The sequence below is a fragment of the Vigna angularis genome, chromosome 5, assembly GCF_016808095.1.
Source record: "Vigna angularis cultivar LongXiaoDou No.4 chromosome 5, ASM1680809v1, whole genome shotgun sequence".
NCBI lineage: Eukaryota > Viridiplantae > Streptophyta > Magnoliopsida > Fabales > Fabaceae > Vigna > Vigna angularis.
The window spans coordinates 37,623,693-37,637,141 of NC_068974.1; the positions used below are offsets into that span (position 1 = coordinate 37,623,693).

General features: G+C 32.8%; 1 protein-coding gene across 2 annotated transcripts; it reads left to right on the top strand.

The window, feature by feature from the left end:
* Window positions 1–8,824: 8,824 nt before the first annotated feature.
* Window positions 8,825–9,724, top strand: LOC108340182 (proteasome activator subunit 4-like). Of its 2 annotated transcripts, none has more exons than XR_001833174.2 (3): window positions 8,825–8,963; window positions 9,168–9,379; window positions 9,453–9,724. XR_001833174.2 is itself a non-coding variant. In XM_017577396.2 (3 exons), exons 1-3 carry the CDS (start codon window positions 8,935–8,937, stop codon window positions 9,528–9,530), a joined length of 282 nt encoding a protein of 93 aa, XP_017432885.1. In that variant the 5' UTR covers window positions 8,825–8,934; the 3' UTR covers window positions 9,531–9,724. The 2 variants fall into 2 exon arrangements, 1 of the variants encoding a protein (XP_017432885.1); XM_017577396.2 differs by having other exon boundaries at window positions 9,205–9,379.
* The last annotated feature ends 3,725 nt before the right edge of the window (window positions 9,725–13,449 follow it).

The following is a 13,449-nucleotide window of genomic DNA, read 5'->3' on the forward strand; positions in this document are numbered from 1 at the left end:
CTTGGTAATGCCATCTTCTCAATATATATATATATATATAACAGGGTGTTGAGGACACAAGGAATCTCACCTTAAACTAATATCAATAAGTGCTAACAAATCAAGATTTGGATCTAAACATGATCACATAATTGTTAGGAAAGTGTCTCCCACATGGAAACTCTCCAACTAACACTTTGCTCCATTTTTCTCTCTCACTTCGATGATTTACCATAAAAAACATGCATTCAATGATGTAAATTGATCTGCACGTGTGGACTACTTGATGTCTTAAACAATGGCTGCAGTACTGCTGAGCTTGTCTCTCATGCAGAAACAAGAACTGCATAACTCTATTTCCCGTTTATTAAAATAAAGCTAACATTGTGTGAGAGAAAAGAAGGGGGAGAGGTGAAATGGAGCCTGAGCCTGTGTTTCTGTTGCATCTCATTGATTTAATACAAAACTGTCTAATGGTCAGGAACACGAGGTCTGTAAAGTAAGAGAACAAATTGAGTTGAGATTCAACTTCCATCCAGTGCCATGTGCTCAACATATATAATGGACATTTACTGAAGATGCAAGGAGTCTCACATTAATGAGTGCTAACTAATCAAGATTTGAATCCAAACATAACCTTATTAATGTTAGTGCAATGTCTCCCACCAGGAATCTCCTGACAACTCGTTTCTCTTAATTAATATGCTATCATGCAACACACGGTTTGCAACAACTGCTTTGAAAATTAGTTCTTTACAAAATGTATTTCACTGTCAGCCCTCGTGTGCATGTGTAGACTTTTTCGATGGCTAAAGCACAGGCTTAGGTCACGCTGGCCATCGGTTGCTGCTACATGTGCATGATTGAATAATAACCAATAGACTATAACATCTATAAGTGAACTGAATAAAAGAAAAATGTTACTGAGCAGTTGCTTTTCTGCTTCTGTGACTCTAGAAGTAAGAAAAGTGTTTACTGTTCTATGATTCTTTACTTTCATTTATGTTAATGCTGAACTTTTAGGAGGAAAAGGAAAGTTGAAAGATGAGATGTAGAGGGTAAACACAGGAACTTTACAAAAAGATATAGATGTTGAAGTAACAATAGTTTGATCCTCAATCGATATGTATTTAATACATTATAAACAAATGTAATCACATTCATGTACAATTGTGACACTCGTGGGGGAAAATTGAGTGCACAAAAATCAAGTAGATACTATGATTAGTGGTTGAAGATGTTGAGAAGGGAAACTCTGTTTCTGATTAATTTTCTTGAGAGGTGATCAACACCTATTTCGAGATCATGAAGCACAGCTCCAAATTTTCCATATCACTATGAAAATTGTCAATAGATGAAAGCTTGTGACTGACGAGACACTGCAAGGCTGCATCCACCTTTTGAAATTCATTTGTGTTTGATTCTTGAGAGTCACAAGCTTCTCTTTTAGGCTTCATCAACTTGGATATTGCTGACCATCTGCTGGGTTTTGAGTGTCCTTTTTGGCCAGAGATAAACATCAGCGTGATTGTTTCCGCTTCATCTGAGAAGCTAAGCATACTTGAAGTGTTATCGCTTTTGTGCTTCAAACTTTTCAGGGTCTTTTGAATTTGCTTCTTCATCTTCTTTCTCATAACCAAGTATGTCACACATTCAACTGTGAATCCATTTTCACTGCCTTTCTTTCTGCGATAATGCAGAGAACTTTGTTTTCTTTTCAATAGCTACCATTGTGTCCTCTTGAGAAACAAATCCTTTAGAAAGTAATTGCAGATTTATTTGAAGCCCGATTTCTCGTGGTTGGCTTTTGCTTTATATATAGCAAGTGAAATTACATATTATGGGAGACAAGGAATAATATTTTTTCCTCAAATGTCACCTAATGAGTATGCAATTCTATCATATTGATTTGGATATCAGCATCATCACTTGAAACGCTTTCCATGCATCCAACTCATCCCACAACTTTTTTATTCATAAGATAGGAATCACATGGCAGATTGCAAAATGGCACATCTTGAGAATATAATAGTTGATGGTGTGTGATGCATTCATTTGTAATGGGAGTTTGTGTGGAGCATGAGAGGAGTTATTTAGTAACATAATTGACTTTTGAGTCTTATGATTGTCTGCTTAGAACAGCTCAGATTAAGGACAGGTGGAATCTTCATCTTCTAATATATTGGTCACTTGTTGGTGGGGATGCTTATGTTGAAGGAGCAAACTGAGTGCCGAAAGATGGTTCAAGGAGCACGCCTAGGTTTATGACGCACAAGTTAATAAAAAAAAAATGATTGTTCAAGGAGCAAGGCTCACCAAGCTCGAGTAGGACTGGAGGTGAAACCAGCCTCACGCTGTGCCCTCCTGTCTAAGAACCAGGAAACCTATGCCTTCACAAAGATCCCATGGCTCAACTCTCAGCTTGGAGTGGGCAGGCCAGCAAGTTGCAACCTCAAGACCAGTTTAGCAAGCCATGGCCTTGTCCAATCATCCTCTTGCCCCCACTCAGGTCATAAGCTGACGTTACCCAGCTCGGCAGACTGACGTGTACGTCAGAAGATTTATAAAGACTCTTTTATCTAATATTCTGAACGGTGTGGGACTTGGAAATGGTAATATTCAGTACTTAGAGTCTTGAGTTGGAAACTGAGGCTTGTTCCTTCCCGTCTATTTTCTCCATGGTATGATATGATACATCATAATACATTATAACCTTGTAACCCAAAGGTTTCGTTGAGTCATTTTAAGGTGATGAGAAAAACATAAAAGTGGCATTTTAAAGTGTTGATTCCACTTTGATTAATACCCTCGCAGAAAAACTTCAATTTGGATTATATCTTTTAATTCAATTCTTTATGGATCTCCAATTCGGAACCATCGGGTCCAAAGAATGGAAATTTGTTTGTGCACCTTCATCATTTCTTCTTACACCCCTTAAGTATGATAAAGGTAAAATAACACCTTTTATTAAAATATAAAAGATAACTTAATTTTCTCTAAATACCCCTTTACGTCCTCCATCCTCAATCAAGGTTTTTTTTAAGAACGGTGCAATTCGTTGTAAAAGTTATGTAAATAGATATTTTCTTAAAAACTTACTAAGATAGAAAAGTTGTGCAAGAAGTCATGACGAAGTAAGACAATTTTTTATCATTGAAGGTAAATTTGTGTTAGTCGTGGATGAAATCGTTTGAATCAAACACAACTTCTCTTAACATTAATGAAGTCATGGAACTTGAAACCTTGAGACGACTTTAAGCTAATTGAATAATAATGAAAGTTGTGGAAAGTCATCACAAAATAAGTTGTTGGCATGACCTTGACCTTGAAACTATAGTTAGACGACAATATAGTGACCGTTCTGGTTAGTTTTTCACATGAAATGAGTAGAATATTTGTAAAAATAATGGAAGCAGAAACTATGAAAAAAAATATCAAAAAGGGGTAAAAAAGCATCGTCAGGGTATGAGATAATTGGGTTAAAGCATGGTCTGCCATGTTAGAACATAGCTGGCCGAGTTAGAACATAGTCAGCCAGGTTGAAACACAGTCGATTGGGTTGGAGAGGTGAATGAAGTGCGATGGTCGTAAGAGGAAGTCCATTAGGTTGAATTAAAGAGACTAACCCTAACTCTAACCATAGTTTTCTAATTGTGGTTAACTAACCCTAGTTAACTAATTATAGTTAATTCACCTTAACCCCAATCCTAACAATGATTAACTAACCCTAACCCTAACACTAACCATAATCCTAACCTTAACCATAACCATAAACTTTAACCCTAAATCTTAACCATAAACTTTAACCCTAAATCTTAACCATAACCCTATCCATAGACCCTAACCCTAACTCTAAATCCTAAACCCTAATCTAACCATAAGTCGAGTTTCATTTTCTTTACTAACATTAGTTTTTCTTTTCTATGTATAATTAACAAACTATTTACTTAGCTAAAAATAAATAAACTTTACAATAAAAAAATAAAAATAAAAAAAATGAGATAATATGACTCGTTAATATCTAATCAATCATAAATCCATGAAATAGAAGAAAACGAGTTGAACAGATAAACTAAAAGTTCAAATTGATCAATTTTATTTTTATAATTTTATAATTTTCTATTCTAATATACATAAATATAGATATAAACGCTGAAAAAACACATGATTATATAAATATACATATTTTCATCTTTCATATAATACAATGCAAAAAACTATTCTTTTAAAATATTTTTCATTTAAAAATTACCAAGCTTAAAATATGATCACCATAGGAGAAACTTGAATCTTTGAAAAAAAATCACATATAAACACTTGTTGATCTACCTAAAATTAAAATTTAGTTGAAAGAAAGCAAATGACTATTCAAGAAAAAGAGACATTTCATTAGGTAAGAAAAAAGAAACATAAAAGGTAAGATGGTGACTGAAAATTCTATACAAGGAGTGAGAGTTTATTATAATAATATATTATTACGTAAAGTATTGTTCAATAAAGATTTAGAAACCAATAAAAATGAACCTATTTATTTCTTTTGTAAGAGATACTTGCAATATCTTCTGAAACTAATATATTATTGGTCAGTTGTTGGTGGCGATGCTTATGCAGTGTTCCAAAATGCACTCAGTTTGCATTAAAACAGACATTTATAAAAATAAAAAGTAATTGTTCAAGAGCAAGGCTCACCAAGCTCAGGGTCGCTGCTCTGTGAAACCAGCCTCACGCGGTGCCCTCCTGTCTAGAAACCAGGAAACCAACGCCTTCGCAAAGATCCCATGGCTCAGCTCCTAACTTGGAGTGGGCAGGCCAGCAAGTTGCAGCCTCCAGACTAGCTTAGCAAGTCATAGCCTTGTTCAATCACCTCAATGCCCCCACTCAGGTCACAAGCTGACGTTACCCAGCTCGGCGGACTGACATGTTTGTCAGAAGATTTATAAAGACTAGTTTGTCTAATATTCTTAACAACATGGGACTTCCAAATGGCAATTTCAAGTTCGTAGAGTCTTGAGTTGGAAACTGAGGCTTTTTCTTTCCCTGTCTATTTTCTCCATGGTATGATATGATACATCGTAATAACCCAAAAGGTTTCATTGAGTCATTTTAAGGTGATGAGAAAAACATAAAAGTGGCATTTTAAAGTGTTCATTCCACTTTGATTAATACCCTCATCAGAAAAAGTTCAGTTTTGATTATATCTTTCAATGTAATTCTTTATGGAAGATGAGGCCTTTCGGAACACTTCATGGATAGGTTTTATTCTTCTTGAACATTTATTGTGTAAGCAAAAGCCATTCTGCCAAAATATAGATCTGAAAAACAAACGCATAGAGACATTTTGGGAGTCATAAAGTAAAATCTAAGTGAGAAGAAAAAGTAGATTAATTTTTGTAGGGTGCAAAAGGAAAAGTCATGCAATCTTGTGTAAGCTTTGGCCCAATGATTTGCTACAAGAACCATTCACCTCAGGCGGCAATGATATGAAGCAGAATGAGAGTGCTTTCACTCAAATGTCACCAAATGAGTGTGCAGTTTATTATATATATCAGTTTCATTTGAATAACAGGGACAATTTTTTTGATAAAATAGCATCTTTGCAGGTTTCTGATGCTGATATCTACAACTGAATCAGGGTATTGGGAACTCTTTAAATAATATATTATTTAACTATTTAAACTCATATCCTCCCTGTCGATCTCAAAAATGGTTATGTTTTGCTGTGTCCCCAGTTTCATATATACTAATTAATGAACATTAATATACATGCACGTTGTATTTGATGATAAAACTATATTGTTGTCTTTGTGCTTCAAATTTAGCAGGGCCTTTCGAATTTGCTTCTTGATCTTCTTCGTCACAGTTAAGTATTTCACACTTTCAACCGAGAATCCGGTTTCATTGCCTTTCTTTCTTCTCATGACTGACATTATTAAGTCGCACACGCTTTCCTTTGATTGCTGAAGACAAAGATGCTCGATGACAAAAGAAAAGGGGCACACAGGCACCCGATCACACAACATATATTTATAGCATAATACATAATTAATTATTAAAACTACATTTAATAATTAGGAATCAATATCCTAATTTTTCAAATTATGTACTGTTTAATTTCTTATGAATCTATAAGAGATGATTTTATTCTGACTGCAATATAAATTTACACTAGTGTCTCATATAAATTTATGTCCTTGTATCAAATGTTAAAACTCAAAATACCGTACATAGAAAAGTTCTTTTTATGCTAATGTTAGATTTTAAAATTCTATTTTAAAAAATTTAAATATTTTAGAAAATACTAAGTTAAAATACTTTTTACAAGGCGAGATTTTCATTTCTAGTCGATTGATTTCAGTCAGAGTAAGTTGGTTTTTATCCTTCTTTCTTAAAATTTGGTGTTTTTGCATGTAAGAGTTTTCTTCACTCTTTTAGGGTTTGAGGAATTTTAGAGTTCTTAGAATTGTCGGAGCGTAAATCAAGTAAGGGAAACTAGTTTAATTGGTTTGGATTGGATATGCATGTGATATTTGATGTTTGTATGATGATGTGATGATTGAATTGTGAACTTTAATTAAATCGTGAAATTTGGTATGTTGGGTGTTTGAAAAGGGTGGTGTATTTTTACAAAACTTTGGTTTGGAATAAATTAGAAGAACGATGAGTTTTTGGCATAAAATAAGGGTCATGACAGGTAAAATTTCTAAGATCAGGGTTTTGGGGAAAGTCTAGAGTTTGGGGAAATGCCTTGAGACCATTTAGGGCTTAGTTGGTCTCTTATTGTATTAAAAATCTGGTAGATCATCTGGTAAGGAGTTGTTTGGGAATAAATCGTCTGGGAAGGATCCGTCTAGGAAGGAGTTGTCTGGAAAGGAGTCGTCTGGAAAGTAGTTGTTTGGTAGATCGTCTGGTAAGGAGTCGTCTGGTGAGGAGTCATCTGGTGAGGAGTCATCTGGTGAGGAGTCATCTGGTGAGGAGTCGTCTGGTAAGCAGTCGTCGGGTGAGGAGTCATCTGGTAAGGAATCGTCCGGTAAGGAATCGTCCGGTAAAGAGTCGTCTGGTGAGGAGTCGTCTGGTGAGGAGTCGTCTAATAGATAGTCTGGTAAGGAGTATTTTGGTGATAAACGTCTAGGGGTATAAGTTGTCTGATATAAACTAAGTGTTGGGAATCTTGAATTTGGGGTTCTGAACGAAGTTTTGGATGTTCTTTAGGTCATTTTTGGGGTTTTGGACCCTTTTGAAGTTGTTGGTGAGAGTTTCTAAGCTGTTTTCCTTGTCTAGTGTGAGTATCAAGCTAATATGAAGAAAAATATGTTATTGTGTGATTGTGATTTCCATAATATCATAAATGATTTTATACTTAAAATACTTTGAGTATGTGATGATAATAATGATTATTATGAGGTGATTAATTGAGATGTGTATATGTATATTTATGGTTGTAAACATGTTTATGTGTATGATTATGGTTAATGAATATGATGATGAGTATGTCTGTGATCACTTGATGGGTTGTTTCTTGATGGAGATTTAGTTGTTTCATGTGTTTGTATGTGATGTTTATATGATGTTATCTCTATGAATGAAAAGTTGTGGAAAAGAAGTCCAAGGAGGAACTTCTTATTGATGGTTACCAAGTATTATGTGTATGAACGTATGGAGTTAAGTACTGGAGTTTATACTGACACTCTAGTGATCATCCATTCTCAACTAGAGAGGGATGAGGCATGTGGTGAGAGTATCAAAAGGTCCTTGTCTAGGGACTTTACCTTGGCCAAAGCTTGGGTAGCCAACAATATTACTATTATAAGTGCATAAACTATCACAGTTCGACATTCATATTATATCTAGATGAGTCAAGTTTAGGTTGACTAAAATTAATTGGATTGTAATTGTGTTTTGTGTTAATGTAATAATTGTTTTAGGATAATTCTGTTTACATTAGCTTACCTTGTTTGTTTTCTTTATGCTTGTATTGTATGCTTTGTTCGTGCTTTAACTATGATCATATGTTGAGTGAGTAGAGGGCAATGAGATTTTTGTGGGCAAGCATTGGATGGAGGAATAACAAATGTTTAGTTATTTTAAATTAGTTGTTTGTAAATAGTTTTCATCTTAGTATCTTGTACATAAAGCTTGCTTTTTATGGTTGCTAGATGATTGAAAGTTAACTTTATATTCCTATCTAACATGTTATATTTTTGGTAACAGAGCAATTTGTCCTTAGGGTAACCTGAGAATTGTGGATTTATCGTTCCTTTCAAAGTCTAAAGTGTAGACTTTGTTTATCTAATTGGAAGTATTAAGAATAAAAGACATCTGATAAGAGTAATAAGGTGTACACTCATAATTATATCGAAGATATTTTTTTTTTCTTAACTTTGAATGTTTGGGAAAGAAGGAGATGTTGTTTCTAGTAGTAATCTTTTCCTTGTTGTTTTGTGTTTTATAATAATAATAAGAATAATTACTATTATCGTTTTCTAAATTTTAATTTACTAATAACTAAAAGTTAATGTAATGATTTCTTTTATATCTTAAATGAGAGTTATTTACTATTAATAGTAATAATTAATACTATTTTTATTTATTTATTTTAAAATTCACACGAATATATATATATATATATATATATATATATATATATATATATATATATATATATATATATATATATATATATTACCTTCTTAACTTTTAAATATTATTTAAATCTATTTAACTAGTTTAATATAAGGTTTATTTTTAACACCCGGATCATCTCAAAAGACACCCGTTACTCTCTTTACTATAAAAGATTTGTTTTCTTTAAGATTTAAACATTTCATTTCTTTCTAAAACTCTTGGGAAGCTCAGACATTTCATTCTCTCTGTTTTCTCCCTTCTTCTCCCAGGCTACTATCATTGGAGTAATAGAAGGAAGAAGAGATCAACAGGCGAGTGAGAGTCCATGGACAAATGCTAGTGATGGTTTCGCAATTGATACGGTACAACTATATTTTATTTAACTAATTATTTATATAATTATTCTTTTTCATGTTTCTTGGGATTGAAATTAAGAGTTATTAAGTTTTCAAAATTGGTCTTTGGTAATTTCTTGGAATTAAATTCAAATAAACTCAGCTGCATATCTTTTTCGGTTACTCTTCTTTTTCAAGAATTTATAAACTTCAGAACCTATATGTCAATAGGCTCTGAAGACAAATATTCTTCCTGGTGCTGTTGCAGAGGTTGGACTGCTCTGTTTTGTGTCTGTGTTCACTCAAACCCAGAAGAAGAAGTTAGTCAACGTGTTGAGCCAATATTACTTTCTGTGATATCTTCTTTGAAAGGAACACCACGCACTGGATTTTTAGGAGGAGGAACTTTTGATGCTTCTGCTTCATCAAAGGCACCTTTCTTGGTCGGTCCTGTGATTATCTTTTACTCCTACGCTGCTTCTGGATTTTCTTGAAAGCTGACACTTTTTTTTTCAGGTTAGGTCCACAATTTCACCAGCTCTTGAGGCTGCAATTGACTATCAACTTAAGATATTGCCAGTTTGCATCACATAAGGATCAATTCAAAGAAGCTATCTTCTTTGCTTTTGACTCACCATCTTGGAAGGTCTTTTTATTTCCATGCTTATATTGTTTTTTTTTTCAAATAGGTTGATTATGTTATAAATAAACGTGAATAATTGTGGTTAATAGTGGAATTTCCATTGGTTCCTAATCTATTTGATTGTATCTACGTTGTCCATTATAATATTGTTGTGTTATGATTATTTTAATCCAATGAGGGTTTGAATGTTGGTTTTTAGACCCTCTATTGAATTTGCAGAATTTGAATTTATTTCTTTTGGCCCTTTTATGCACAGTTTAAAACTGAGATGGAAATGTGCCTCCAATTTTATGTTTGAGTTAATGTTGTGCCTCCAATTATATGATTTTGAAAATTTTACATGAATTTTGAAACAAACTCCTGTTAGATTTAAAAGAAGAATAGTGGGTAGTAACAAATGAAAATGCTCATAAAGAATAATGTTAAATTCAATCATCAAATATATAAGATTGTGATAGTAAATCAGATCTGAATTGAATTATTTATTTTTATTATATTTTATAATTTTCTTTTGGTGCTCTTATTTTAATTGTTTTTAAATACGACAATAGTATAATGTACTACAATAAATAAATATATATATATATATATTTCAAACTCAACAAATCCTACTAACTTTATTTAATCTATTTTATAACAAACCAAAGATAAAATAGACTATTTCAAAAATATTAATATTAACTATATATGTTAAATCGATTACTTGACCTAACTCGATTTATTACGGGTTGATCACTTAATGAGTTAATCCAATCGAATTCATTTAAATTAAGTTTACAAATAAAGAAGATGAATGACAAAATTCAAGATAAGGAATAAGATTCTTTTTCTTCTTACTTTTCTACCATGATTTTTTCATATGATTCTTATTTTATAAATAAATAAATAATATTGTGAGATAAGAAAAATATATTTGAGTTAAAAATAAGTCAAGTGTCATTTTCCTTGGTTAACATTAGTTTTTTTTTTCTACATATAGACGATGCGACAAACTATTTACTCAATTAAAAATAAATCAACTTTACAATAAGAAAAGTAAAAGTAACAAAATGAGTTAATACAAAGGAAGATAACGGAGTGCGGGAAACACTAAGAGAATAAAATATCAATTTCATTGGAAGTAAATTTGGAAGAGGAAATTCCCAAATTTTGAGTGAATTTCTTTAAAAAATTTACGAATGACCTCAGATTTGTCAGAAAAATAAATCATCAATATATTAGCAACTAATATATTTGTCAGTAAATAAAATAGTAAAATTTGTCCGCGATAATTAATATTTATTGACGAATTTGAAACCGTCGATAATTATTTTGTCGGTAAAACATGTTTTTATTGTAGTCTTTTGTTCTTTTTCTTGAAACAACTATTCTAATTTGTATATTTAATGATTCAAACATGGAAAATGTGACTATTTCAACATCCTTTAACATGTTAGAAGAGAAGTTGTCCGAACAACCTTCAAATTCCCCATGGCTTTGAAGATGATCTCAAGAACGCAAGAACTTATTAACCTTCAGTTGTGATCCCCACCTCTCATAATTGATTGAAATTCATGCATGCACTCCTTTGTATGCTACATTAAATCTTTTGAAATAAGTTTATAAATTACAATATACCTAGATCAATATGATCATAACCCTTAAATAAACAATCTCTACAATTAGTATACTTAATATTCTAAGAGTTTAATTTTAATAATTAGTTAATGTTAATTCGTAAATTAATAATCTGTACATTTTTGGCGACTCTTGAATTCCAAAACCTCATGCAGAAGAGTATTGATGAACCAAATTTTCAACACATTCATGCAGATGTTGCAACTCTTGTAGTCTATTGATGGAACCTCTTAACTTGGCCAAGTGTTTATTGAGGGTAAAGAAGAGGCCTCCATTTTTCTGCAAAGTAAGAGAACAAATTGATGTTGTGTGGGTTCAACTTCCATCCAGTGCCATTTTAAAGTGTTGATGCCACTTTGATTAATACCCTCATCAGAAAAGATTCAATTTTCATTATATCTTTTAATGTACTTCTTTATTGATCTCCAATTCGGAACCACCGGACCCAAAGAATGGAAAATTGTTTGTGCACCTTCATCATTTCTTCTTAAACCCCATAAGTGTGATAAAGTTTAAAAAACCTCTTATTAAAATATAAAAGTAAGCTAAATTTATCTATTGAAATGTACTATGGAAGATGAGGCCTTTCGGAACACCTCATGGATAGGTTTGAAAATTAGCTTTTTAAAAAATGTATTTCACTGTCAGCCCTCGCGTGCATGTGTAGACTTGTTCGATGGGTAAAGGTGTCAGCAAAACTTTAACTATCTTTTGGCACTCAGTTTCATTAAAACAGAGATTTAAAGTTACACGCCTAGGTTTATGACGTTAGATAACCTAGTAAGAAAAAAAATGATTGTTCAAGAACAAGGCTCACCAAGCTCATTTGGGGTCTGGAGGAGCAGCAGCCTGTTATCCCTCCACTGGAGTGGGCAGGCCAGGAAGTTGCAGCCTCCAGACTAGCTAAGCAAGCCATAGCCTTGTTCAATCATCTTAAAGCCCCCACTCAGGTCACAAGCTGACGTTACCCAGCTCGGCGAACTGACATGTTTGTCAGAAGATTTATAAAGACTAGTTTGTCTAATATTCTTAACGACATGGGACTGCCAAATGGCAATATTATGTTCGTAGAGTCTTGAGTTGGAAACTGAGGCTTGTTATAACCTCCACGGTAAATGATACATCGTAATACGTTATAACGTTGTAACCCAAAAGATTTCATTGAGTAATTTTAAGTTGATGAGAAAACCAAATAAGTGGCATTTTAAAGTGTTGATTCCACTTTGATTAATACCCTCATCAGAAAAACTTCAATTTTGATTATATCTTTTACTGTAATTCTTTATGGAAGATGAGGCCTTTCGGAACACCCCATGGATAGGTTTTATTCTTCTTGAACATTTATTGTGTAAGCAAAAGCCCTTCTGCCAAAATATAGATCTGAAAAACAAACACATAGAGACATTTTGGGAGTCATAAAGTAAAGTTTAAGTGAGAAGAAAAAGTAGATTAATTTTTGTAGGGTGCAAAAGGAAAAGTCATGTAATCTTGTGTAAGCTGAGAGCTTGGCCCAATGATTTGCTACAGGAACCAGCGGCAATGATATGAAGCAGAATGAGAGTGCTTTCACTCAAATGTCACCAAATGAGTGTGCAGTTTATTATATATATATAAGTTTCATTTGAATCACAGGGACATTTTTTTGAAAAAAGAACATCTTTGCAGGTTTCTGATGCTGATATCTACAACTGAATGAGGGTATTGGGAACTCTGCAAATGTTATATTATTTAATTATTTAAACTCATATCCCACCTGTCTATCTCAAAAATGATGGTTATGTTTTGCTGTGTCCCCAATTTCATATATACTAATTAATGAACATTGATATACATGCACGTTGTATTTGATGATAAAACTATATTGTTTTTCATTATCCTTAGAAAATAAAACATGAAAACATGTGCAGACATTAGGTTTTGATTTAAACATCAACCTGATGGCAGTTGTATGACCACCAGCTAATATATGCCTTCAGCACATGATTTGCATAAGTTTAAAATTGTTTATGTTGCTTCTCCAACTTTAGTTTTGTTTTTCACAGAAAGAAGAAATAAAACTTGATTAACAAATGTGATTAGCTGCATGGCATCGGTATATGTAACATCTTTAGGTGGACTAAATAAAATGAAAAAAAAGTATGTTAACTGTTTTATTGGTGAACATTTGAGGTGTGATGTATGAGGGTAAAAAAAGGAACTGAACAAAAGAAATAGATGCTGGAGTAACATTATAAACAGATTATATCACATTCA

Excerpts from the sequence above, each read along its gene's own strand:
- LOC108340182 (XM_017577396.2), top strand. The coding sequence starts at position 8,935 with ATGCTAGTGATGGTTTCGCAATTGATACG. Across the intron at positions 8,964-9,204 it reads ATGGTTTCGCAATTGATACG|AGGTTGGACTGCTCTGTTTT; the intron begins GTACAACTATAT and ends GTGCTGTTGCAG. Across the intron at positions 9,380-9,452 it reads CATCAAAGGCACCTTTCTTG|GTTAGGTCCACAATTTCACC; the intron begins GTCGGTCCTGTG and ends TTTTTTTTTCAG.